At 42.3% G+C, this 25982-nt stretch overlaps 1 protein-coding gene across 4 annotated transcripts in view; it reads left to right on the top strand.

Annotated features, from left to right (window-relative positions):
* The window catches only part of UBE2K (ubiquitin conjugating enzyme E2 K), a 91058-nt gene that overhangs the window by 41394 nt on the left and 23682 nt on the right, over positions 1-25982 (top strand). For 2 of the 4 annotated variants that reach the window (XM_023224701.3, XM_023224699.3), the window contains 2 exons: positions 7496-7554; positions 22491-22573. Coding sequence is in view for 2 of the 4 variants with exons in the window: in XM_023224699.3 (XP_023080467.1) it covers positions 7496-7554; positions 22491-22573 (142 nt within the window). In the remaining 2 variants the exon portion in view is untranslated. The remainder of the gene's footprint in view (positions 1-7495; positions 7555-22490; positions 22574-25982) is intronic. The other 2 variants (XM_023224700.3, XM_023224702.3) reach the window with 2 other exon arrangements.

The following is a 25982-nucleotide window of genomic DNA, read 5'->3' as shown; positions in this document are numbered from 1 at the left end:
GTCTATTTTGTTTTGTTATCTATTTTTTTAGATGCAAAGTTTTACTGTTACCCAGGCTGGAGAGCAGTGGCGTGGTCATAGCTCATTATAAATTTGAATTCCTAGGCTCAAGTAATCCTCCAGCTTCCTCAGTAGCTAGTACTACAGGTGCATGCCACCACATCCAGTTAAATACTTTGTGTATGTGTGTTGTTACTTTTTTTGTTTGTTTGTTTTTTGAGACTGAGTCTCTCTGTTGCCCAGGCTGGAGTGCGGTGGTGAAATCTTGGCTTACTGCAACCTCCACCTCCCAGAATCAAGCGATTCTCCTGCCTTAGCCTCCCAAGTAGCTGGGATTACAGGCGTGCACCACCATGCTGGCTATAATTTTTGTACTTTTAGTAGAGACGGGGTTTCACAATAATGGCCAGGCTGGTCTTCAACTTCTTACCTCATACGCCTGCCTTGGCCTCCCAAAGTGTTAGGATTACAGGCATGAGCCACCACTCCCGGCCACCAGCTAAATACTTTTGAGTGGTTCTATAATTCTGTAATGAACAGTTTACCCAAAACACTTTTTTTTTTTTTTTTTTGAGATGGAGTCTCTCTCTGTTGCCCAGGCTGGAGTGCAGTAGCGCAATCTTGGCTTACTGCAAGCTCCACCCCCCGGGTTCATGCCTTTCTCCTGCCTCAGCCTCCCGAGTAGCTGGGACTACAGGTGCCCACCACCACACCTGGCTAATTTATTTGTGTGTTTTTTTTAGTGGAGACGGTGTTTCACCTTGTTAGCCAGGATGGGCTCGATCTCCTGACCTCATGATCCACCCGCCTCAGCCTCCCAAAGTGCTGGGATTATAGGCATGAGCCACTGCGCCTGGCTACCCAAAACACTTTTTAAAAATCTAATATTTTTGAATTTTTTTTGTTTTTAATCCAGATTGTTTAAGACCGTAGAATGTCTTTAGCATATTATACCAATTCTGTTTATTCATTTTTTTCTTTCTTTTTTTTTTTTTTTTTTTGTTTGAGACAGAGTCTCGCTCTGTCACTCAGGCTGGAGTGCAGTGGTGCGATCTTAGCTCACTGCAACCTCCGCCTCCCGGGTTCAAGCGATTCTTCTGACAGCCTCCCAAGTAGCTGGTACTACAGGTGCCTGCCACCATGCCCGGCTAATTTTGTATTTTTAGTAGAGACAGGGTTTCACATTATTGGCCAGGCTTGTCTTGAACTCCTGACCTTGTGATCTGCCCACCTTGGCCTCCCAGAGTGCTGGGATTACAGGCATGAGCCACCGCGCCCGGCCTATTTTTTCTTTCTTTATTGGATAGATGGCATCTTGCCAAGTTACCCAGGCTGGTCTCAAACCCCTGGCCTCAAACAATCCTCTTGCCTTAGTGTCCCAAAGTCTTGAGATTCTAGGCATGAGCCATTGTGCCCAACCTTGTACCAGTTCTTAAGTGATAAAATTTTATTTGTTGTTTTATAGTTAATATGAGCCATTTCTAGATATTTAATTTTTTATGCTGTTTATTGAGTGCTTCCTATCTGCCTTGCTTGGTCTGGCCATTTTCATGGATGCTATTTCATTTAGTCCTTTCTATAATCATTAAATGTAGAGGAGACCTTTAGTTATCTTACGAAAATCAGGTGGTTGTCCTAATAGCAGATGTTTTTATGTAATAATATATTAGCTTCTTCTTGAAGACAAGCCTTATAGTTATTCTTGAATTTTTTTTTTTTAGGTTGTTTTGAAGTATTTTTGGAAGATAGTAGGGCAATGACATTATTCTAGAGGTCTGCCAGCAAAGTTTTAAATTTTTTAACTGATTTTTATAAACAAGGCACTTCCTGAGCTAAATTAGATAGAAGCAATATTTAATAGGTAGATTAATTTTTTTAAATGGATAATGTATACTTATATACATTAAGATATATTAAGATACATTAAGATATATTCTTACGGTTGGGTGCAGTGGCTCACACCTGTAATCCCAGCACTTTGGGAGGCTGAGGCAGGCAGATCACGAGGTCCGGAGATCGAGACCATCCTGGCTAACACGGTGAAACCCATCTCTACTAAAAATATAAAATAATTAGCCAGGTGTGGTGGCGGGCACCTGTAGTCCCAGCTACTCGGGAAGCTGAGGCAGGAAAATGGTGTGAACCCGGGAGGCAGAGGTTGCAGTGAGCGGAGATCACGCCACTGCACTCCAGCCTGGGTGACAGAGCAAGACTCTGTCTCTAAAAAATAAAAAAGATACATTCTTTATTGGTTAGAAGCAAGTTTGGTCATTTTTTTTTCTTTTCTTTTTCCCGATACCAAGAATGGGGCCAAAAGTTTGGTCATTTAAAAGTGCTTATTTCTGCCTGGGTGGGGTGGCTCATGCCTGTAATCCCAGCACTTTGGAAGGCTGAAGCAGGTAGATGATGAGGTCAGGAGTTCAAGACCAGCCTGACCAACGTAGTGAAACTCCATCTCTACTAAAAATACAAAAATTAGCTGGGCGCTGTGGTGTGCGCCTGTAATCCCAGCTACTCAGGAGGCTGAGGCAAGAGAATCCCTTTAACCCACGAGATGGAGGTTGCAGTAAGCTGAGATCGCACCGCTGCACTCCAGCCTGGGCGACAGAAGGTGACCGCATCTCAAAAAAAAGTGCCTATTTCTGCTGCTGCTGAATGAGTATTTTGATAAGATTAGATTTAATATGCTTTTTGGTATATGTTTGAGGTAGAGTAACTTTAATTTTATTATTTTATGTAAAACTGTTGAGAGAAGTTCATTTTGTTAAGGAAAAGCACCATTCAAGGGCATAAACTTTAATGCTTTTTCTTTTAAATATAACGATAGGTTAAATATTTATTGCAAGGATGTTGCAGTTTTTTGAGTTTTTAAAAATCTAAACTTAAATGCTAAGGCAAAAGTTTACGTGTGGAATGTTAAACTATTTATAACCATTATTAAGTAATGAGGCAGCTGTTTTATAGTATTTGAAGAATCAGATTGTAAAGTAGAATACTCACGGGAAAATACCATATTGTAGATACTACTTAACTCAGTTTTCTTCACTTCTTTTGCCTTAATAATTCAGTGACAAAGGAACAGTTTAGTTCTTGAGCTTTTCTTCCTAAAATTTCTTTTAGGTTTATGGAATCATTGTTGACAGCTTAAAAATTCTCATTCCTGGCCGGGCGCGGTGGCTCAAGCCTGTAATCCCAGCACTTTGGGAGGCCGAGATGGGCGGATCACGAGGTTAGGAGATCAAGACCATCCTGGCTAACACGGTGAAACCCCCTCTCTACTAAAAAATACAAAAAACTAGCCGGGCGAGGTGGCGGGCGCCTGTAGTCCCAGCTACTCGGGAGGCTGAGGCAGGAGAATGGCGTGAACCCGGGAGGCGGAGCTTGCAGTGAGCTGAGATCGGGCCACTGCGCTCCAGCCTGGGCGACAGAGCGAGACTCCGTCTCAAAAAAAAAAAAAAATTCTCATTCCTTCCCCATCTCCTCTTTGGGTTAAGTTAAATTTAAAGATTGTTAATTTTTAATATTAAAAGCTATTCTTCAAGAAGTTAATGTTTTATAGTAAAAACTATTATAATGTGAATAATATAGTTATCATTAGTTGTGTTACCCTGATCAGATGATGCTATGATTAATGCTAAGTGGTCATATATTGAAAGTTGTCAAAGCATGTAACATAAGGGATAGAAATAAGATTTTAGAGACTCGTGAGTCCAGCATTATTTATATAATATCTCTGGGCCCTCACACTGCTCCTAAGAGATTATTTTGGCCGTTAACGAAGAACTTTGTATGATGGGTTATAGAGATGGTAATCTGGAGTTTAATCAGAAAAAAACAGTTCTTAGGAAGGAAAAAGAAAAGCCTATGTAGTGCTGAAGCCAAATTTATTATAACTATATTTGAAGCTAGCATTTCTAATTCTGGGTATAGACAGTTATAGTCACAAAATTTCTTCGGGTACCCTTTTCTTACCTGTCAGTTTTTTTTTTCTTTCCATTACTTTTCTTTATATTTCATTATTGTTACTATATGTTCTGCGATTCAGGCATTTAGTTCAACTCATACATTAATGAGATTCTATTAAAAAGAACTAGTGGTCAGGCATAATGGCTTATGTCTATAATCCCATTACTTTGGGAGGCTGAGGCGAGTAGATCATTTGAGGTCAGGAGTTCAAGACCAGCTTAGCCAGGGTGGTGAGATCCCATCTCTACTTTAAAAAATTAAAAAGTAGCTGGGATGACACACACCTGTAGTCTCAGCTACCCAGGAGGCTGAGGTAGGAGAATTGCTGTAACTGGGAGGTGGAGGTTGCAGTGAGCCAAGATCACACCATCGTACTCCAGTCTGGGCAACAGAGTGAGAATCCATCTCAAAAATAGCAAGAAGAGAGGCCAGGTACAATGGCTCTTGCCTGTAATCCCAGCACTTTGGGAGGCTGAGTCAGGCAGATCACCTGAGGCCAGAAGTTCAAGACCAGCCTGACCAACATGGTGAAACCCCCATCTCTGCTAAAAATACAAAAATTAGCTGAGCGTTGTGGTGGGCACCTGTAATCCAGCTACTCAGGAGACTGAGGCATGAGAATCGCTGGAACCTGAAAGGTGGAGGTTGCAGTGAGCCAAGATTTTACCACTGCACTCCAGTCTGGGCATCAGAACAAGACCCTGTCTCAGAAAAAAAAGAAAAAGAGGAAGAAGAGGAAAAGAAGGATTCAAACCAAAAAGGGCTTGAAGAAAATAGTACCACTTTTATGTTTTCCTCAGATTCATAGTCATCCATCCATTGATAACAATGGAGTAGAGGAGATATATTTGAGAGAGTCTAGAATATACTGAAGAAAGTCTCCGGTTTGACTTTTCAAAGAACTGAGTGTATAGAATTTTGAAGATAATAATGCTGCTAGCACACTGTTTTTTATTTTACTTTTTATTACAGGGAGTTTCAGATATATAAAAAAGAATAGGCCGGGCGAGGTGGCTCATGTCTGTAATCCCAGCACTTTGGGAGGCTGAGGCAGGTGGATCACGAGGTCAGGAGATCGAGACCATCCTGGCTAACATGGTGAAACCCTGTCTCTACTGAAAATACAAAAAAGTAGCTGGGCGTGGTGGTGGGTGCCTGTAGTCCCAGCTACTTGGGAGGCTGAGGCAGGAGAATGGCGTGAACCCGGGAGGTGGAGCTTCCAGTGAGCCGAAATGGCACCACTGCGCTCCAGCCTGGGCGACAGAGCGAGACTCCGTCCCCCCCCCCAAAAAAAAGAGAATATAATACAACCTCTTCAGCCAGCTTTAATAATTATCAGCCCATGGCCATCTTTGATCTAATGTATTCTTTGATTATCTTGAAATAAAATCTCATAGTCTTAGATATAAATATTTCAATAGAACAGTTTTATTTACTATATTTTGTAATAGTATTTTGTTATTAGTAATTGGTCATAAAATCTTAGAAGATGCTTAAACTCTTAATCTTAAGAGTTGAGAATTGAATCCAGCTTCTCATCCAGTGTAAGACTTACCCCTTCAGAGTTTTCTTTTCTTTTTTCTGTTCTGTTCCGTTTATTATTTGAGACAGATTCTCGCTCTGTCACGTAGGCTGGAGTGCAGTGGTGCGATCTTGGCTCACTGCAATATCCACCTCCTGGGTTCAAGCGATTCTTGTGCCTCAACCTCCCGAGTAACTGGGATCATAGACAAATGCCACAATACTCGGCTAATTTTTGTACTTTTAGTAGAGATGGGGTTTCGTCATGTTTGTCAGGCTGGTCTTGAACTCCTGGCCTCAAGTGATCTGCCCACATCAGCCTCCCGAAGCACTGGGATTACAAGCATGAGCCATTGTGCACGGCCCAGAGTTTCTTAAGAGGTGGTTATCCTCTCCTTGAGTCTTGAGTACCCCAGTTGTGAGAAGCTAGATGCTAGATAAGATTTTTCTTTTTTTTTTTTTTGAGACAGAGTCTCGCTCTGTTGCCCAGGCTGGAGTGTAGTGGCACGATCTCGGTTCACTGCAAGCTCCGCCTCCCAGGTTTACGTCATTCTTCTGCCTCAGCCTCCCAAGTAGCTGGGACTACAGGTGCCTGCCACCATGCCTGGCTACTTTTTTCTATTTTTGAGTAGAGATAGGGTTTCACCATGTTCCCCAGGATAGTATCACTCTCCTGACCTTGTGATCCGCCCCCTTGGCCTTCCAAAGTGCTGGGATTACAGGCGTGAGCCACCATGCCCGGCCTAGATAAGCTTTTTAAAAATGCTGTATAGCTGCTAGTTGCTCCAGATAACTTCAAAACAAAACAAAAAGTTGCCTTCTATTTGTATATTACTGGTTAGAAAAGCTCCTTGGTAAAATTTTGCGTTTTTTAAACCCATTTATAGGAATAGTTTGGGCCAGGCGCGGTGGCTCACGCCTGTAATCCCAGCACTTTGGGAGGCCGAGGTGGGTGGATCACGAGGTCAGGAGATCGAGACCAGCCTGGGTAACACAGTGAAACCCTGTCTCTACTGAAAACACAAAAAATTAGTCGGGCGTGGTGGTGGGTGCCTGTAGTCCCAGCTACTTGGGAGGCTGAGGCAGGAGAATGGCGTGAACCCAGGAGGCGGAGCTTGAAGTGAGCAGAGACTGTGCTCCACTGCACTCCAGCCTGGGCAACAGAGTAAGACTCCGTCTAAATAAATAAATAAATAAATAAAGGAATAGTTTGTCTTTATGTCTATCTCTCTGGTTGAATTTTGTTTGAAAAATAAAAACTATATTTAAAGTTTTTTATATGAAAATAGAGACAAGGTCTTGCTGTATTGACCAGGCTGTACTCAAACTCCTGGCCTAGCTTTAAGCAGTCCTCCCACCTCGGCCTCCCAAAGTGTTGGGACTGCAGGCATTAGCCATGGACCCAGCTTGTTTTTATTAGGCTGGTACAAAAGTAATTACAATTTAATTGCACAAATAAAATGTTAACAAGTAAGTATTGACATTTAATTTAGGGCACAAATGAAAAGATTGGGACCTTATTTCATTTGCAAGAACCAGCCAGAAGTAGAATTTTGTTTATGGCATAATCTCTGTCCTTTGTATCATCTATACTTTCATCCCTCCTTGCCTTCTTTCTTTCTTCTTTTTTTATCTGACCTTTTTTTTGTTTGTTTGCTATTTAGCAATTCTTAACAGGGTGAATTAGAGGACACAGTGGAAGATTAGAACTCTAATAGTTAATTGTCCTGATGAAATGTTGACATTGCATTGTCTAGATTTAATGTATTTATCTCTAGCCTTGTTACTCATAAACTAATACAGTTGTGTGAAGTGGATATTCTGTACGCTTTAAACAACCTTTAAATTAAAAACTAGTGCTTTTGATTACTTTCTTTCTGGGGTTCAACTTTAAAATGAGTTTTTATAATTGAATATGAAATAGCTGCTCTGAAAAGTTCATCAGTATATTTGTTTTACATATTTGAATTGAGCAGCATTCTTAACTTTGTTTTCCCCATTTTTTTAGGAGGAAGATATCAACTAGAGATAAAAATACCAGAAACATACCCATTTAATCCCCCTAAGGTATTGTAAGCCTATTTTTGTGCATGAACTTATAAAATATTTTATATTTCTGACTCTTTTTATTAATATATATTTTAGGGCTTATTAAAGTCACAGCTTTATGAGTTGTTTACTGTGCAAATTTGATATGGGCAGTATTTTAGGTAATGGCAGATGGCTTGCTTCTGAAATTAGAATGAAAAGCAAACTTACCCAAAAGCAGCCATTAATGGCTCAAAACTGGAATAGGATGTACATCTGACAATGGCTCATATGCTAGATCTAGAAATACTTGTCAGTGTTCCCAAATTTAGAGAGCCCTTTTACACATAGACAGAGGTTCTTACTTGACTCAAAGAAGTATGTGTTTTAGGAGACTAGCTTCTACATTCAGTCATTATTTGAGTACTTTGTGCCAAGGAATATAGCAGTAACTAAGACTTACACTGTTCCTCCTTTCATAGAACTCACATTATAGTGGGGTAAAAAACTGAGCATGGGGCCGGGCGCGGTGGCTCAAGCCTGTAATCCCAGCACTTTGGGAGGCCGAGACGGGTGGATCACGAGGTCAGGAGATCGAGACCATCCTGGCCTACACGGTGAAACCCCGTCTCTACTAAAAAATACAAAAAAAAAAACTAGCCGGGCGAGATGGCGGTCGCCTGTAGTCCCAGCTACTTGGGAGGCTGAGGCAGGAGAATGGCGTGAACCCGGGAGTCGGAGCTTGCAGTGACCTGAGATCCGGCCACTGCACTCCAGCCTGGGCGACAGAGCGAGACTCCATCTCAAAAACAAAAACAAAAAAACTGAGCATGGAATTGCAACTGTGATAAATGTTGAAAGGGAGAATAGAATACCCTAAGATCATGTACAACATGGGGACCCAACCTAAACTTATTTTTTGATTGAACCACTTCCTTTATGTCTCTGCTTTTACTGTCATCAGCACTTTAGGCATTCAACTTTATTCCCTATTTTGTCTGTTATTTAATCACCCTTCCATCTTTGCCATTTCTACACTGTTGGTCTAGAAATATTCCTAGAGTGCAGTTTTGATCATGCTGCTTTTCTTTCCCTGAATAAAGTTTAAACTCCATGGCTTGGCACTTAAAACCTCCTGGAACCTGACCCCAATCTTGTTTCCCACTCTAATCTTCTACCACTTCCACCCACAATGTGGGTCTCATTTTCCATCTTAGATTGTTTATTTGTAGATGATGCTTATTCCTCCACAGCTTTCTATCAGTTTCGCTTAAATCTTTGTCACCATTATTTAAAATTCTAGTTTTCTATCACTTTCTTCTTTAAGCTGAGTTCATCAAATGTTTCTCCCTCTCCTCTCTCAATAGCATTTTATACAATTTATATAGTGGCAACACAAATATAGTTCCAACTCATGTATTATTTTGGATATGTATCTTTTTCTAGCTTTTATGCTCCTGAGTCAAGGACCATGTCTTATACACCTATATATTATCAGTAGTTTCCAATAGTATAGTGTCCCTTGAGCATATGATAGCAGTCACTCAGAATGTTCTAGAATTTGTTCATTCAACCTATTGGTTGTTCCAGTTTAAGAGCAGATATGATAATGAAAGTTCCAGGGTGATTTTGGCTCACCTAACATTATGGGGTACCTATTAGTCTATTGTTTATGTACATCTATTTTCTGAGTCTAAGCCTGGTTGATTTTTTTTATTATAATAAAATATACATGACATAAAATTACCATTGTAATCATTTTTATGTGTACAGTTCAGTGGCAGTATATTTACCTTTTTGTTTAACCTCTACCATTATCTGTCTGTAGAACTTTCTCACCTTCCCAAACTGAAACTTCATGCCCATTAAGCAATAACTCCCCATTATTCCCTGTTCCCAGCTTCTGGTAACCACCGTTTTTGTTTCTCTAAATTTGATTAATTCGTAAACCTCATGTAAGTGGGATCATAAAATGTCATTTTGTGTCTGGCTTATATCACCTAGCATAATGTCATCAAGGTTCATTCGTGTTAAAAACGTGTCAGAATTTGTTTTTAAGGCTGAATAACATTCCATTCTAAGTATAGACCGTATTTTGTTTTCTCATTCAGCTGTTAATGGACATTTGGATTTTGTTTGTTTGTTTTTGTTTTTTTGGGGGGGGGATGGAGTCTTGCTCTGTCGCCCAGTTTGGAGTGCAGTGGCGCAATCTCAGCTCACTCCAAGCTCTGCCTCCTAGGTTCACGCCATTCTCCTGCCTCAGTCTCCTGAGTAGCTGGGACTATAGGCGCCTGCCACCATGCCCGGCTAATTTTTTTTTGTTTGTTTTTGGTTTTTGTTTTTTGTTTTGGGGACAGAGTCTTGCTCTATCGCCCAGGTTGGAGTGCAGTGGCGCGATCTCAGCTCACTGCAAGCTCCGCCTCCCAGGTTCAGGCCATTCTCCGCCTCCCGGGTTCAGGCCATATTAGCCAGGATGGTCTCGATCTCCTGACCTTGTGATCTGCCCGCCTTGGTCTCCCAAAGTGCTGTGGGATTACAGGCGTGAGCCACTGTGCCTGGCCTTGGATTTTGTTTTATTTTGTTTTTTGTTTTTTTCGTGGAAATAAGGAGAAAGGAAGAAAAGAACTCTTAGAGGAACCATTCTCTATTTTACTATTTACTATATGTAGTAAAATAATATGTTTACTATTAATAAAAAAAAGTTTATTTTTACTATTAAATAATGACGGTAGCAGCTGTCACTTGTTTTGTGCTAGGAATTTTATATGCTTTTCCCAAAAGTCTTTATAACTACCCTAATAAATGAGTGAGCTGAGGCTTAGAAGTTAAGTGAGGCTTAGAAGTTAAATGGAACCAGATTCCATATGGCTATGGCTATTATAAGCCCATATGTTAAGTCACTGGGCTCTGCTTCCTTTATTCTGATAAGGAAAAAGTAAGGACAAAATCTCTCAACCTGTGAGTATTTAAGAACAATCAACCAGAGTTCAAATCTTTCTTATGTAATCTCTGTGTCTCAGATTCTTCACCTGCAAAATCTTTTCATAAGGTTACAAAGACTAAAGAAGTTAATCGGTGTAGAGAACTGTATTTCATTAATTCTATGATCTATTTTTTCCCCACATTTTTAACATCTGTGAAATCAGGATACATCTTTTGGTGGATGGTATGTCATAATTTAATTGGCAGAGGTTTTTGTTTCCCAAAGTGTGTTGGTATGTTCTCACCCTGCTATAAAGAAATACCTGAGACTGGGTAATTTATAAACATAGAGGTTTAAGGCCGGGTGCAGTGGCTTAGGCCTGTAATCCCAGCACTTTGGGAGACTGAGGCAGGCGGATCACCCGAGGTCGGGAGTTTGACACCAGCCTGACCAACATGAAGAAACCCTGACTCTACTAAAAATACAAAATTATCTGGGCATGGTGGCTCATGCCTGTAATCCCAGCTGCTTGGGAGGCTGAGGCAGGAGAATGGCTTGAACCCGGGAGACGGAAGTTGCGGTGAGCTGAGATGCGCCATTGCACTCCAGCCTGGGCGAGGTTTAATTGGCTCGTGGTTGTGTAGACTGTGCAGGAAGCACAGTGGCTTCTGCTTCTGGGGAGGCCTCAGGAAACGTATAATCATGGCAGAAGGCCAAGGGGAAGCAGACACGTCTTACATAGCAGGAAAAGGAGCAAGAGGGAGTTGGGGAAAATGCTTACACACTTGAAAACAACTAGATCTCGTGAGAACTCACTAACATGATGACAGCACCAAGGGGGATGGTGTTAAGCCATAAGAAACCATGATCCAGTTTCCACTAGGCCCCACCTCCAACACTGGGGATTACCATTTGACATGCGATTTGGGCAGGGACCCAAATCCAAACTGTATCGTAAGGGTACATAAAACAATGTTATGTTAAATAGTTGATGGTGCCTGATATTTGATGAAATGTAAGTTACAAGTGTCTGGAATAGTAGTAAGCACTTGGTAAATGTTAGACAGCATTAACCAATGACTGCCACCCCAAGTGAGGGAGGCCCTTTCCAGAGTAGTCTGTTGGCTTTCCTTTGTAACAGCATTTTAAAATACAGTAGTATTGACACTTAAATTTTCTCTATAAATTGATATTCTCATACATTGCTGGGGGAAATGTAAAATGTTGCAGCCTCTTTGGGAAACAGTTTGATCAAAATGGCAAACTTAGAGTTCCCTTGTGACTCAGCAGTTCTACTTCTAGGTATAACATTTATCCACACAAGTAACTTGTACACAGATGTTCATACCAGCACTATTCATTACAGCCAAAAAATGGAAGCAACCAAAAATGTTCGTCATCTGGTGAATGGATAAATAAAATGCAGTATATCCATACCATGGAATACTATTTGGTTATAAAGAAGAATGAAGTACTGATAAATGCTACAACGTATCAGTGAACCTTGAAAACATTATGCTAAGTGAAAGAAACCAGACACAAAAGCTTCACGTTGTATTATTTTTATGAAATATTGGAAAAAGCAAATCCTGGAGACTAGAGACAGAAAGGAATTTGGTGGTGGCTTAGAGATAGAAGAATGGGGAAGTAACTGCCAATGGTTACAGGGTTTCTTTTGTTTTGTTCTGCTTTTTTGAGGTAGAGTCTCGCTCTGTCGCCCAGGCTGGAGTGCAGTGGCGTGATCTCGGCTCACTGCAAGCTCTGCCTCCTGGGTTCAGGCCATTCTCCTGCCTCAGCCTCCTGAGTAGTTGGGACTACAGGCGCCCGTCACCATGCTCGGCTAATTTTTTGTATTTTTAGTAGAGACGGGGTTTCACCGTGTTAGCCAGGATGGTCTCAATCTCCTGACCTCATGATCCTCCTGCCTCGGCCTCCCAAAGTGCTGGAATTACAGGCGAGAGCCACCATACCCAGCCAGGTTTCTTTTTGAGGTGATAAAAGAGTCAAAAAATAGATTGTGGTGATAGTTGCACAAGTCTGTGAATATACTAAAAGTTAGCAGGTTGTACAGTTGCTGGGCACGGTGGTTCATGCCTGTAATCCCAGAACTTTGGGAGGCTGAGGTGGGTGGATCACCTGAGGTCAGTAGTTCGAGACCAGCCTGGCCAGTGTGGTGAAACGCTGTCTCTACTAAAAATACAAAAATTAGCTGGGTGTGGTGGCACGTGCCTGTAATCCCAGCTACTCAGGAAGCTGAGGCAGGAGAATTGCTTGAACCCGGGAGACAGAGGTTGCAGTGAACCAAGACCACGCCATTGCACTCCAGCCTGGGCAACAGAGCAAGACTCCGTCTCAAAAAAAGAAAAGAAAGTTGTACACATTAAGTGGGTGAATTATTTCTCAGTAAAGGTGTAGCCTTTATAGGGTATAATAGCTTCAAAGTAATTGCATAATTGTGGCTCTGTTTTAGGCACTTCAACCTGCAACTTCATTTAATTCTTGAAATAAATATTTTATTAAATCTCTCCCACCTCATCCCCACTTTTTTTAGAGACAGGGTCTTACTCTGTTGCTCAGTCTGGAGTGTTGTGGCATGCACAATCATAGCTTAGTGCAGCCTTTAAATCCTGGGCTCAACTGATCCCTCCACCTTGGCCTCCCAGAGTGCTGGGATTACAGGCATGAGCCACCACACCCACACCCCTGTTTTATTAAAATGAGAAAAATAGACTCAAAACATAAGGACTGAAGTATGTCTGACGTCTTTGCTGCTACTACATCTTGCTGTTAAGGCCACTGTTACCTGCCTTGGCATGGTGGCTCACGCCTGTAATGTCAGCACTTTAGGAAGTCAAGGCAGAAGAAGCATTTGGGCTTGGGAGTTTGAGTTCAGTCTGGACAACATAGCAAGGCCCTGTCTCTAGTCACACACACACACACACAAAAAAAAGAAAAAGGCCTCTCTACATCTCTAATTCCAGCTGTTCCATTTGGAGGTAGCTTTGACGTTTAGAAACATCTTAGGTTCAACTCCAATTTGTATTACTGTGACTTCAACCAGTTAGTCATAGTTGCAGTTTAGTGTTCTTTAAATATGGTATATATAAAATAAAAATTTTTTAAATAAAGAACAAACAAGAAAATAAATATGGTACATACCCCACTTGTGGCATTATGCTCTTGCAGTAAATGTTAATGAACATGATAAATATGTTCTAGATGTATACTACGTTGATTTGAATTTTTACTGATTGGTAAATAAAATGAGAAGAATGGGGAGTATTTATGTAAATGTCTCGCTGAATTGTGTGTTCACATATGTTTGGACTCAGGCTTAATTTTAAGTCTTATGAGGTAAAAGTATCAAAGTAGCTGGTTATATTTTCATTACTACTATGCAGCTAAAATTTGAGAAAAGATTAAAAATTCACATTTGTCTTACCATGGTCACAGAATATTTTGTTTATTATTATGCAATATATCATTGACTAGAAGAGTAGGCTTACTTCTAAACAGAGAAAACATATCTTTAAATCAGGTGATAATACTGTAGAAGGAATTTGATTAAATGCATACAACCAATATGATTTCTAGTGTTAAATTGTAATGTGTATTGTGCTAGTGAAAAAATTATTAGTAAAATTCTAGCCCAATGGTGTGTCCTGCTCGAATAGAGATTAAGTTGTAGACCGGATGCGATGGTTTGCATGCCTATAATCCCAGCATTTAGGGAGGCAGGGGGCAGGTAGATGGCTTGAGCTCAGTAGTTCGTGACCAAAATGGCAAAAACCTGTCTCTACTAAAAATGCAAAAAACAGAACAAAACAAAAACTAGTCAGGTATGGTGGCATGAGCCTGTAGTCCCAGCTACTCAGGAGGCAAAGGCACAAGAATTGCTTGAACCTGGGAGGCGGAGGTTGCAGTGAGCCGAGATCGTGCCACTGCACTGCAGCCTGGACTACAGAGTGATACTCTGTCTCAAAAAAAAAAAAAATAAAGTTGTGAATTTTGCTCTTTTTTCTTGGTGTTATCAACATATTTTTTACATGTTAAGTTGTATATACATACCAATACTAATTAATAATCTTTAATGAGCATATGCTCATCTGTACATGCGTATTCAAAATAAAATAGCATTTTCTTTTGTATGATAAGAGAGTTAAAGCTGGTTTAATAATATATGTTTTGAGACCCTGTCTCAAAAATAAATAAAATAAAAAACAAGATACGGCCAAGCACGGTAGATCACCAGAGGTCAGGAGTTCAAGACTAGCCTGGCCAACATGATGAAACCCCATCTCTACTGAAAATAATTAGCCAAGTGTCGTGGTGCGCGCCTGTAATCCCAGCTACTCAGAAGGCTGAGGCAGGAGAATCGCTTGAAACCAGGAGGCAGAGGTTGCAGTAAGCTGAGATCTCACCACTGCACTCCAACCTGGACCACAGAGTGAAACTCCATCTGGGAAAAAAAAAAAAAAAGCAAGAAACACACTTCATATATCTTCAGATCTTAAAATTGGAAGTTACAAATGGAAATATGAACTTAAATCTACCATGAAGTGGAAGCTGAAGTGTTTGTTAAACTAAAGAGTCAATGAAATGTCCAGTGCATCCCGTAGGAGGAGATAAGGTTATCATTGATGCTATGCCAATGTTGATAATTTAAGAATGGTTTCCTTCGTTTCTGTCTGGGAACTTTAGTATCTGTTGTTACATAGTGTTCAGATTTCTGTTTTTATTTATTGAGTACTTTCTAAAGCTATTGAGTGTTCTGAAGTTCCCAGACAATGCTAGTACTAGTTTTGTATATAAAAATAAAGAGACATTATTATTATTTTCTTAATAGAGACAGGGTCTTGCTACATTGCCCAGGCTGGTCTCAAACTCATAGCCTCAAACAGTCTTCCCACCTTGGCCTCCCAAATTGTTGAGATTACGGGCTTGATTCACTGTGCTGGGCCATGGAGATAATCTTAAAGAAGATTAAATTTTTTTTTTTTTTTACAAATTTTTATTTTTATTTTATTCTTTGAGACAGGTTCTTGCTCTGTTGCCCGGGCTGGAATACAGTGGCGTGATCATGGCTCACTGCAACCTCTGCCTCCCAGGCTCAAGCGATCTCTCACCTCAGCCTTCTGAGCCACCATGCCTGGCCCTTGAAGATTAAATTCTTTAGTGGGTCATCTGCAAATTCAAAATTATTCTTTTTCTTTTTTATTTTCTTCTTTTTTTTTTTAAGTCGGGACGGGGGTCTCACCATATTGCCCAGTCTGGTCTCGAACTCCTGAGCTTAAGCAACCCACCTGCCTTGGCTTCCCAAACTGCTAGGATTATAGACATGAGCCACCATTCTCAGCCCCAATTCAAAATTATTTATTTCTAACTATAGATTATAGTACAAAGTAAGAATTAGTTCAGTAATTTAATTGTGTCTTGGCATTTTTCCTATGTATCTACAGCGAATTCTGTATAGAAGACCCTTCTTTAAAAAAAGCAATGCTGAATGCCATATCCTGCTTTTTGCTCACACCTGTAATCCTAGCACTGTGGGAGGCTGAGACAGGTGAATCACTTGAGCCCAAGAGTTTGAGAAAAGTCTAGGCAACATGGTGAAAAACCCTGTTCCTGTATCCACAAAAAATAAGAAAATTAGCCGGGAGTGATGGCACACACCTGTAGTCCCAACTACTCAGAAGGCTGAGGCAGGAGAATTGTTTCAGCTCAGGAGCTGGAGGATGCAGTGAGCCGAGATTGCGCCACTGCACTTCAGCCAAGGTGACAGAGTAAGACCCTGTCTCAAAAATAAATTAAAAAGGCCAGGCACAGTGGCTCATGCCTGTAATCCTAGCATTTTGGGAGGCTGAGGCAGGCGGATCACTTGGGAGTTCCAGACCAGCCTGGCCAACATGGTGAAACCCCGTCACTACTAAAAAATACAAAAGTTAGTCAGGCATGGTGGCGCACACATGGAGTCCCAAGCTACTAGGGAGGCTGAGGCGGGAGAATCACCTCAGCCCAGGAGGAGTAAAAAAGTAAAATTAAAACAAAAGGAGGCCGGGCGCAGTGGCTCAAGCTTGTAATCCCAGCACTTTGGGAGGCCGAGATGGGCGGATCACGAGGTCAGGAGATCGAGACCATCCTGGCTAACATGGTGAAACCCCATCTCTATTAAAAATACAAAAAACTAGCTGGGCTAGGTGGCGGGCGCCTGTAGTCCCAGCTACACGGGAGGCTGAGGCAGGAGAATGGCGTAAACCCGGGAGGCGGAGCTTGCAGTGAGCCGAGATCCCGCTACTGCACTCCAGCCTGGGGGACAGAGCAAGACTCTGTCTCTAAATAAATAAATAAATAGCAAGGTATACTTCATATATCTTCAACTCACTTCACTAAACCGTAATCCTTCTGACATCTCCAGTAGTGTTTTTAAATTATATTATCTTTTTTTTTTTTTTTTTTTTTTTTTGAGTCGGATTCTCGCTCTGTTGCCCAAGCTGGAGTGCAGTGGCGCGATCTCACTGCAAGCTCCACCTCCCAGGTTCACGGGCCATTCTGCCTCAGCCTCCCGAGTAGCTGGGACTAAAGGCGCCCACCACCTCGCCTGGCTAATATTTTGTATATTTAGTAGAGACGGGGTTTCACCGTGTTAGCCAGGATCGTCTCAATCTCCTGACCTCATGATCCGCCCGCCTTGGCCTCCCAAAGTGGTTGGATTACAGGCGTGAGCCACCACGCCCGGCCAAAATTATATTTTCTTTTTTTTTTGAGACGGAATCTCGCTCTGTCGCCCAGGCTGGAGTGCAGTGGCCGGATCTCAGATCACTGCAAGCTCCGCCTCCCGGGTTTACGCCATTCTCCTGCCTCAGCCTCCCGAGTAGCTGGGACTACAGACGCCCGCCACCTCGCCCGGCTAGTTTTTTGTATTTTTAGTAGAGACGGGGTTTCACCATGTTAGCCAGGATGGTCTCGATCTCCTGACCTCGTGATCCGCCCGTCTCGGCCTCCCATACAGGCTTGAGCCACCGCGCCCGGCCTATATTTTCTAATCTTGTTGAAAATACTAAACCACATTGGGTTTTTTGTGTGTGGTTTTTTTTTTGAGATGGAGCCTCCCTCTGTCCCCCAGGCTGGAGTGCAGTGGTGCGATCTCAGCTCACTGCAAGCTCCACCTCCTGGGTTCACGCCATTCTCCTGCCTCAGCCATCCGAGTAGCTGGGACTGTGGTAGCTGGGACTACAGGCGCCCGCCACCACGCCCGACTAATTTTTTGTGTTTTTATTTTTATTTTTTATTTTGAGACGGAGTCTTGCTCTGTCACCCGGGCTGAAGTGCAGTGGCCGGATCTCAGCTCACTGCAAGCTCCGCCTCCCGGGTTTACGCCATTCTCCTGCCTCAGCCTCCGGAGTAGCTGGGACTACAGGCGCCCGCCACCTCGCCCGGCTAGTTTTTTGTATTTTTTAGTAGAGACGGGGTTTCACCGTGTTAGCCAGGATGGTCTTGATCTGCTGACCTCGTGATCCGCCCGTCTCAGCCTCCCAAAGTGCTGGAATTACAGGCTTGAGCCACCGAGCCTGGCCATTTTTTGTATTTTTAGTAGAGACGGGATTTCACCATGTTAGTTAGGCGGATCTCCTGACCTTGTGATCCGTCTGCCTCGGCCTCCCAAAGTGCTGGGATTGCAGGCATGAGTCACTGCGCCCGGCCACCACATTGTTTTAAAGTTATAAAATGCTGTGAATTCCTTGAGTTACTGACATTATGGCATATGATTGTTTATGAATTGAACTCATTGAATAGTAAATGGAGATTGATTATTAAAAATTCAAAAATCTGAGATTCGAAATGCTCCAAAATCTGAAACTTTTTGAGTGTCTACATGTCTTTGAAAGAAAATGCTCATTGAAGCATTTTGGATTTCAGATTTTCAGATAAGAAATACTCAGCATAGGCCAAGCACTGTGGCTCATTCATGCCTGTAATCCCAGCAGTTTGGGAGGCCGAGAGGGGAGGATTGCCTGAGCCCAGAAGGTTAGGACTATAGTGAGCCGTGATCCCACCACTCCACTCCAGCCTGGGCGACGGGAGTGAGACCCTGCCTCCAAAAAACAGAAAGAAAGAAAAAGAAACACTCAACCTGTATTAAGATGTGAAATGTGTGGTTATATCTCTTATAAAGCAATGTTTGATGTGGTCTCAGTGGCTTATGCCTGTAATCCTAGTACTTTGGGAGCCTAAGATGGGCAGATCTCTTGAGCCCAGGAGTTCACGACCAACCTGGGTAATATGGTGAAACCCCAACACTATTAGAAATAAAAAAATTAACTGGGTGTGATGGTGTGTGCCTATAGTCACAGTTACTTTTAAGATGGGTCACCTGAGTCTGGGAAGTTGAGGTTACAGTGAGCCAAGATTACACCATTGCACTCAAGCCTGGGCTTATAGGAGTGAGACCTTCTCTGGGGAAAAAAAAGGAAAAAGGGAGAAATGTTTGTTGTACATAAGCCCTATATTACTGTCTTACTTAACTTGCACTGTATTTGATATTTAGCCTTATAATAACATTTTTGATGTAATGTTAAGTTCACATTCATTTACTGTGAGTCGCTTATATCTGGGGATGCTTTATTAAGTAGGATGGATACAATGTCTTTTATGGAAGACCAGACACAGCAGAAATCACAGAAATGTAATTAATACTATGACAAAGGAAACTACAGGTGTGTGGAACAGATCAGGAAGAAGTGATATGGAAAGTGAAACTTGAAGAGTAGCTGTTAGTTGGGAGAAGAGGGCACAGAGGTATGTTATTGAGAAAACAAGTATGTATGAAGGCCCAGAGCAGGGGAAAAGTTTATTATGACTTTTTGAGCAGGAGAGTGGAGTGGGGGATAGAGGTAAAAACTGAGATTTCTGCCAGGCGTGGTGGCTCACGCCTGTAATCCAGCACTTTGGGAGGCCAAGGTGGGCAGATCACAAGGTCAGGTGATCGAGACCATCCTGGCTAATGCGTGAAAGCCCATCTCTACTAAAAATACAGAAAAATTAACTGGGTGTAGTGGCGGGCGCCTGTAGTCCCAGCTACTTGGGAGGCTGAGGCAGGAGAATGGCGTGAACCTGGGAGGCAGAGCTTGCAGTGAGCCGAGATTGTGCCACTGCACTCCAACCTGGGCGACATAGCAAGACTCCGTCTCAAAACAAAAAAAACGACAAAAAAAAAAACCTGAGATTTCAGGGGTAGTCTAGGGCCAGGTTAAGAGTGTGGGCTTGGCTGGGCGTGATGGCTCATGCCTGTAATCCCAGCACTTTGGGAGGCCGAGGCGGTTGGATCACCTGAGGTCAGGAGTTCAAGACCAGCCTGGCCAACATGGCGAAACCCCATCTTGCCCTGTTGGCGCGCCGAGATCATACACTGCACTCCCTGAGTGACAGTGGGAGACTCCTTCTCAAAAAAAGAGCGAGAGTGGGTCCACGTGAAGGGAATGAGAGGTCATTAATGGTCCTTAAAGCAGCATGGTGATGCAAATCAGATTTGCTTCAAAGGGCTCTCTTTAGTTTCGGTTGGGAAAATAAATTGGAGGTAACAGAAGGGAAGGCAGTAAAGTCAGGAGACTGTGTAGTAACCTAGATGATGAATGATTGTCTCCTTTAATGAGAAGGTGGATGGAGAGAAGTAGGTATCATTGAAAGTAGTAAGATTGACGGGCGTGGTGGCTCAAGCCTGTAATCCCAGCACTTTGGGAGGCCGAGACAGATCACGAGGTCAGGAGATCGAGACCATCCTGGCTAACACGGTGAAACCCCCGTCTCTACTAAAAAGCAAAAAAAAGGCTGGGAGCGGTGGCTCAAGCCTGTAATCCCAGCACTTTGGGAGGCCGAGACAGGCGGATCACGAGGTCAGGAGATTGAGACCATCCTGGCTAACACAGTGAAACCCCATCTCTACTAAAAATACAAAAAACTAGCTGGGCGAGGTGGCGGGCGCCTGTAGTCCCAGCTACTTGGGAGGCTGAGGCAGGAGAATGGCGTGAACCCGGGAGGCAGAGCTTGCAGTGAGCTGAGATCCGGCCACTGCACCCCAGCCTGGGCGACAGAGCAAGACTTCGTCTCAAAAAAAATTTTTTTTAATTAAAAAAATAAAAAATAAAAAGCTAGCTGGGCGAGGTGGCGGGCGCCTGTAGTCCCAGCTACTCGGGAGGCTGAGGCAGGAGAATGGCGTAAACCCGGGAGGCGGAGCTTGCAGTGAGCTGAGATCCGGCCACTGCACTCCAGCCTGGGCAACACAGCGAGACTCCGTCTGAAAAAAAAAAAAAGAAAGTAGTAAGATTATTAAGACTGAAAAGAATCAAGCATAGCAAGAATGAAGGAATGGAAAGTATCTTGTTAGTTTTCGGTATTTTAAAGTCATTGGCGAATTAAAGTGCCTTTTTAGATTGAATATGAGTTAGTGAGTGAGCAGGAGGTAAGGAAGTAGAAATAGTGCAGACAAATCAAGAAGTCACAAAGAGAAAAGTGGAAACTTAGCCTCTTTCCATAAATAGCTGACTAGCATATATTAAAGTCAGTTTTTTTTCCAGTTGGTTGTGCTCTGTTAGCCAGGCTGTAGTACAGTGTCACGATCACGGCTTGCTGCAGCCTCAACCTTTCAGATTCAAGTGATCCTCATGCTTCAGCTCCCTAGTAGCTGGGAGTGCAGGTGTGTGCCACCATGCCTAGCTAATTTTCTTATTTGTAGAGACATGGTCTCACTGTGTTTGCCCAAGCTGGTCTCAAAACTCTTGGGCTAAAGGGATCCTTCCTGCCTCCCCCTCCCAAATACTGAGATTACAGTGTATGAGTGCTAATTTTTGTGAAGTTCTTAGAACAGTAATGTGCCATTACATATTAATGTAGATAATGTACTGTATACATTAATTGGCACATAGTAATTAATCTATTAAGTGTCAAAGAATTTGGGCTCAACTGGTCATTGTCATATGTGTCAGAGATAAGAATACAAGACCCTCCAAAAGTTCATGAGTAAGAGCTGATGAACTTTTTAATTTCATGGTGTTTTAGCATTTTCTTAATTTTCACTTGTTGATTTATTCTTCTTCCATAATAGACAAATAATGAGATGATTAGACTCAGAATCTGGAATCAGATTGTGGGAGTTTACATTGTGCTCTGTTTAGCTGTTTGATTAGGTTTCTTAAACTCTAAGCCTTAGTATCTCCTCAGTGTTTGCTACATCATAATAGGTATTTCAATAAAAATAATTTGAGAAGCCGGGCGCGGTGGCTCAAGCCTGTAATCCCAGCACTTTGGGAGGCCGAGATGGGCGGATCACGAGGTCAGGAGATCGAGACCATCCTGGCTAACACAGTGAAACCCCGTCTCTACTAAAAAATACAAAAAACTAGCCGGGCGAGGTGGCGGGCGCCTGTAGTTCCAGCCACCTGGAAGGCTGAGGCAGGAGAATGGCGTAAACCCGGGAGGCAGAGCTTGCAGTGAGCTGAGATCCGGCCACTGCACTCCAGCCTGGGCGCCAGACTCCGTCTCAAAAATAATAATAATAATAATAATAATAATAATAATAATAATTTGAGAAAAAATTATACAGAAAAAAAAGCACAGTCACTTACTATTTGTGCTTTCATTCACTGGTTTTGCTTACTTTTTTCCTCAAATCTATTCTGCACCCTGCCTCACATGAAGAAGGTGCCATTTACTATTTATGTTTTTATTTTATGTACTATTTTATTTACCAAAATGGATTTTATTCTCTGTTGAATTCTCATAGGATCTACCATTATTCTAGGTAAATTGTAATCTCCTAGTAATTGTTGGGTTTGTTTAAAGGAGGAACATTTAAAGAGTTTAAAAACAATATATGTTAGTGACAACATTCAGCTTACTAGATCCTTTGTCTTCTACACCCCTTCTTTCACCTAGGCAAAATGATGTAATAGATATAGGTACCTTTCTTTTTTTAGTTTGAAGATTTCATTTTCTTGTAGTTCTATTTAAACTGTTTTATTTCTGTTACTGAAAAACTCAAGTGTGCTTTATATTCTAGGTCCGGTTTATCACTAAAATATGGCATCCTAATATTAGTTCCGTCACAGGGGCTATTTGTTTGGATATCCTGAAAGATCAATGGTAAGAGATTTTGAATTCACCTTCTCTCCTTCTCATGTGAATACCAAGACTATAAGCGTGCTAAATGTGTAATTGCCTCAAAACATATATTATACTTTATCTCGTTTGGACAGTAACTTTATAAAGTCTCAAGTACATAATTGAAAATGCAATATAATTGAGATCACAATCCATATTTAAATAGAGACTTGTTAGATAATGTTAGATGCTAGCTTTAGGCCGGGCGTGGTGGCTCAAGCCTGTAATCCCAGCACTTTGGGAGGCCGAGACGGGCGGATCACGAGGTCAGGAGATCGAGACTATCCTGGCTAACATGGTGAAACCCCGTCTCTACTGAAAATACAAAAACTAGCTGGGCGAGGTGGCGGGCGCCTGTAGTCCCAGCTACTCGGGAGGCTGAGGCAGGAGAATGGCGTAAACCCAGGAGGCGGAGTTTGCAGTGAGCTGAGATCCGGCCACTGCACTCCAGGCCGGGCGACAGAGCGAAACTCCGCCTCAAAAAAAAAAAAAAAAAAAAAAGCTAGCTTTACACTTTGAAAAGTCTTGGATTTCATTTGTTATTTTGGTAAATTAGATTATTTGCTATCTTAAGAAGATATTTGTAAAGACTAAAAAAGTAGAAAGTAAGTATTGAAGTAGTCATATCCCCCTTAGATGGAATGTAAGTCACAAAATTGTTGCAAGTTGTGTTAATTGAGCACAGTTTGAGCACAGTTATGACTTTGGTTTATGAATTCTAACAAGGAACACCTTTGTAGGTGATGTCTTCATTTGGATAGCAGTATTGTGCTTTCACATTTTTCGTCTGATTTGCTCTGCACAGCATTAAGTGTTTTAAGAGTTTCTGCTCTGGGCCGGGCGTGGTGGCTCAAGCCTGTAATCCCAGCACTTTGGGAGGCCGAGACGAGCGGATCACGAGGTCAGGAGATCGAGACCATCCTGGCTAACACGGTGAAACCCCGTCTCTACTAAAAATACAAAAAACTAGCCGGGCGATGTGGCGGGCGCCTGTAGTCCCAGCTACTCCGGAGGCTGAGGCAGGAGAATGGCGTAAACCCGGGAGGCGGAGCTTGCAGTGAGCTGAGATCCGGCCACAGCACTCCAGCCCCGGCGACATAGCAAGACTCTGTCTCAAAAAAAAAAAAAAAAAAAAAAAAAAGAGTTTCTGCTCTGGAGCCACCAGGTTCACATCTTGGCTGTCCATTTTACCAAGCTGCATGGTCATGAGCAAGTTACCTAAATTCTGTGTGCCTTCGTGTCCTCATCTGCAAAATGGGTTGACACTCACTTCATAGAGCTGAGAGGATTAAATAAATTACTTTATGTAATTCACTTAGAATAGAGCTTTGCTTTTGTTTTTTGTTTTTTGTTTTTTTGAGACAGGGTCTTGCCCTGTTGCCCTGGCAGGAGTGCAGTGGCACAATCACAGCTCACTGTAGCCTTGACCTCTAAAACCCAAGTACTCCTACCACCTCAGCCTCCCAAGTAGCTGGGAATACAGGCGCATACCACCACATCTGGCTGATTTTTGTATTTTTTTGTAGAGACAGGGTTCCTGTTGCCCAGGCTGGAAGCTTTGTGTAGTCTTAACAATGATAAAGATGATAGTTAATTATTTAGCACGTGATTTTTTTTTTTTTTTTTTTTTTTGAGATGGAGTCTCGCTCTGTTGCCCAGGCTGGAGTGCAGTGGCCGGATCTCAGCTCACTGCAAGCTCCGCCTCCTGGGTTTACGCCATTCTCCTGCCTCAGCCTCCCGAGTAGCTGGGACTACAGGCGCCCGCCACCTCCCCCAGCTAGTTTTTTGTGTTTTTTAGTAGAGATGGGGTTTCACTGTGTTAGCCAGGATGGTCTCGATCTCTTGACCTTGTGATCTGCCTATCTTGGCCTCCCAAAGTGCTGGGATTACAGGCTTGAGCCCCTGTGCCCGGCCTAGCATGTGATTTTATAAATGGAAAAACTAAGACCAAAGGTATAAAAATTAATTGGAGTGGGAGAAAACCATAAAACTAGAAAAAATCAGTTGAGTGAGTGTGTATTACGACCTTTTCTTCTGATTTTACTCTTTTACAAGAGAAGTTATAACAGAACAAAACAGAACAGCAGTTAGTAAGAACACTTGGAGCTAAAAAGCTGTGTTTAATGGGCCCAGCCTGGCTACCTGATCTTCTAAAGATTATATATTATTGTTGGTACTAGAATTTTTAAGCTATGTTTTTTTGGGTGGTGTTTGTTTTTGATACGGAGTTTCACTCTTGTTGCCCAGGCTGGAGTGCAGTGGCGTGAACTCGGCTGACTACAACCTCTGCCTCCCAGGTTCAAGCGATTCTCCTGCCTCAGCCTCCCGAGTAGCTGGGACTACAGGCGTGCGCCGTTACGCCCAGCTAATTTTTATATTCTTAGTAGAGATGAGGTTTCACCATGTTGGCCAGGCTGGTCTCGAACTCCTGACCTCAGGTGATCCTCTTGCCTGGACCTCCCAAAGTCCTGGGATTACAGGCATGAGCCACCACACCTGGCCTAAGCTATGTGTTTGATTTGTTAAGAAAGGGGAGATAAAAAGGTACCTGAAAGAAGATGAAATAGGAATGACAGCATTTAGTGTATGGCTAATTTGGTTTACTTAGTAACTGGATAAACAGACTAGAGTTACAGGTTTCGTTTTGTTTTTTTCTGTTCTGGTAGTATATCTGAGTAAATCCTGTCCCACGGTAGATCATCTTTTGGGATCTGGTTTCTTGATCTGTATTTCAATATATTCTATATTGCATGTAGATCAAGACTTTCAAACATAAAGTCGTGTGGAATAGACTTACTTTTTATCTTCTCTGTTACTCTTTTGATTTGTGACTTGCCAATTTATTGAACGTCTTAAGTGTCAGTGTTTTTAATCCATTAGGTTATCGCCAAGGCCTCTAAAAGCTCTAAGATTCAGTGATATGAGTACGTATTTGCAGTATTAGAGACATTTTACTGTTTTCATTTGGTTTCTAGGAAATTAGTTTTTCTCTTCTAACTTTCCCACCACGCTCACTCCCAGACTCCTTAACCAGATCCTTGCATATCCCCCGGGATCTTTGTGTATTAGAATGCCTCAGGGATAAGTCTTGGATTTCTGCTGCTTTCTAGCTGCACTCACTTCCTTGGTAAGCTCATCTGATTTCATCGTAACTTCACCTTTATATACTGCAAACTCACAAATTATCTTCCCTGAACTTGAGACTCTTATCCTGCTGCCTGCTTATCATCTTTACTTGACTATATAATGAATGTATCAAACATAAACTGAACTGATAGTCTCCTAACCTGAAACCTGTTTCTATAGTCTTCCCCAACTAAGTTATTGGCAAATACATCCTTGCATTTTCTCAAGCCAGAATCACATCATGATCCTTGGCGTTTCTTTCTCT

The sequence above is a fragment of the Piliocolobus tephrosceles genome, chromosome 3 (genome assembly GCF_002776525.5).
Source record: "Piliocolobus tephrosceles isolate RC106 chromosome 3, ASM277652v3, whole genome shotgun sequence".
Lineage (NCBI taxonomy): Eukaryota > Metazoa > Chordata > Mammalia > Primates > Cercopithecidae > Piliocolobus > Piliocolobus tephrosceles.
Note: the sequence above shows the minus strand (reverse complement) of the source record. Positions and strands in the feature narration are given on the sequence as shown.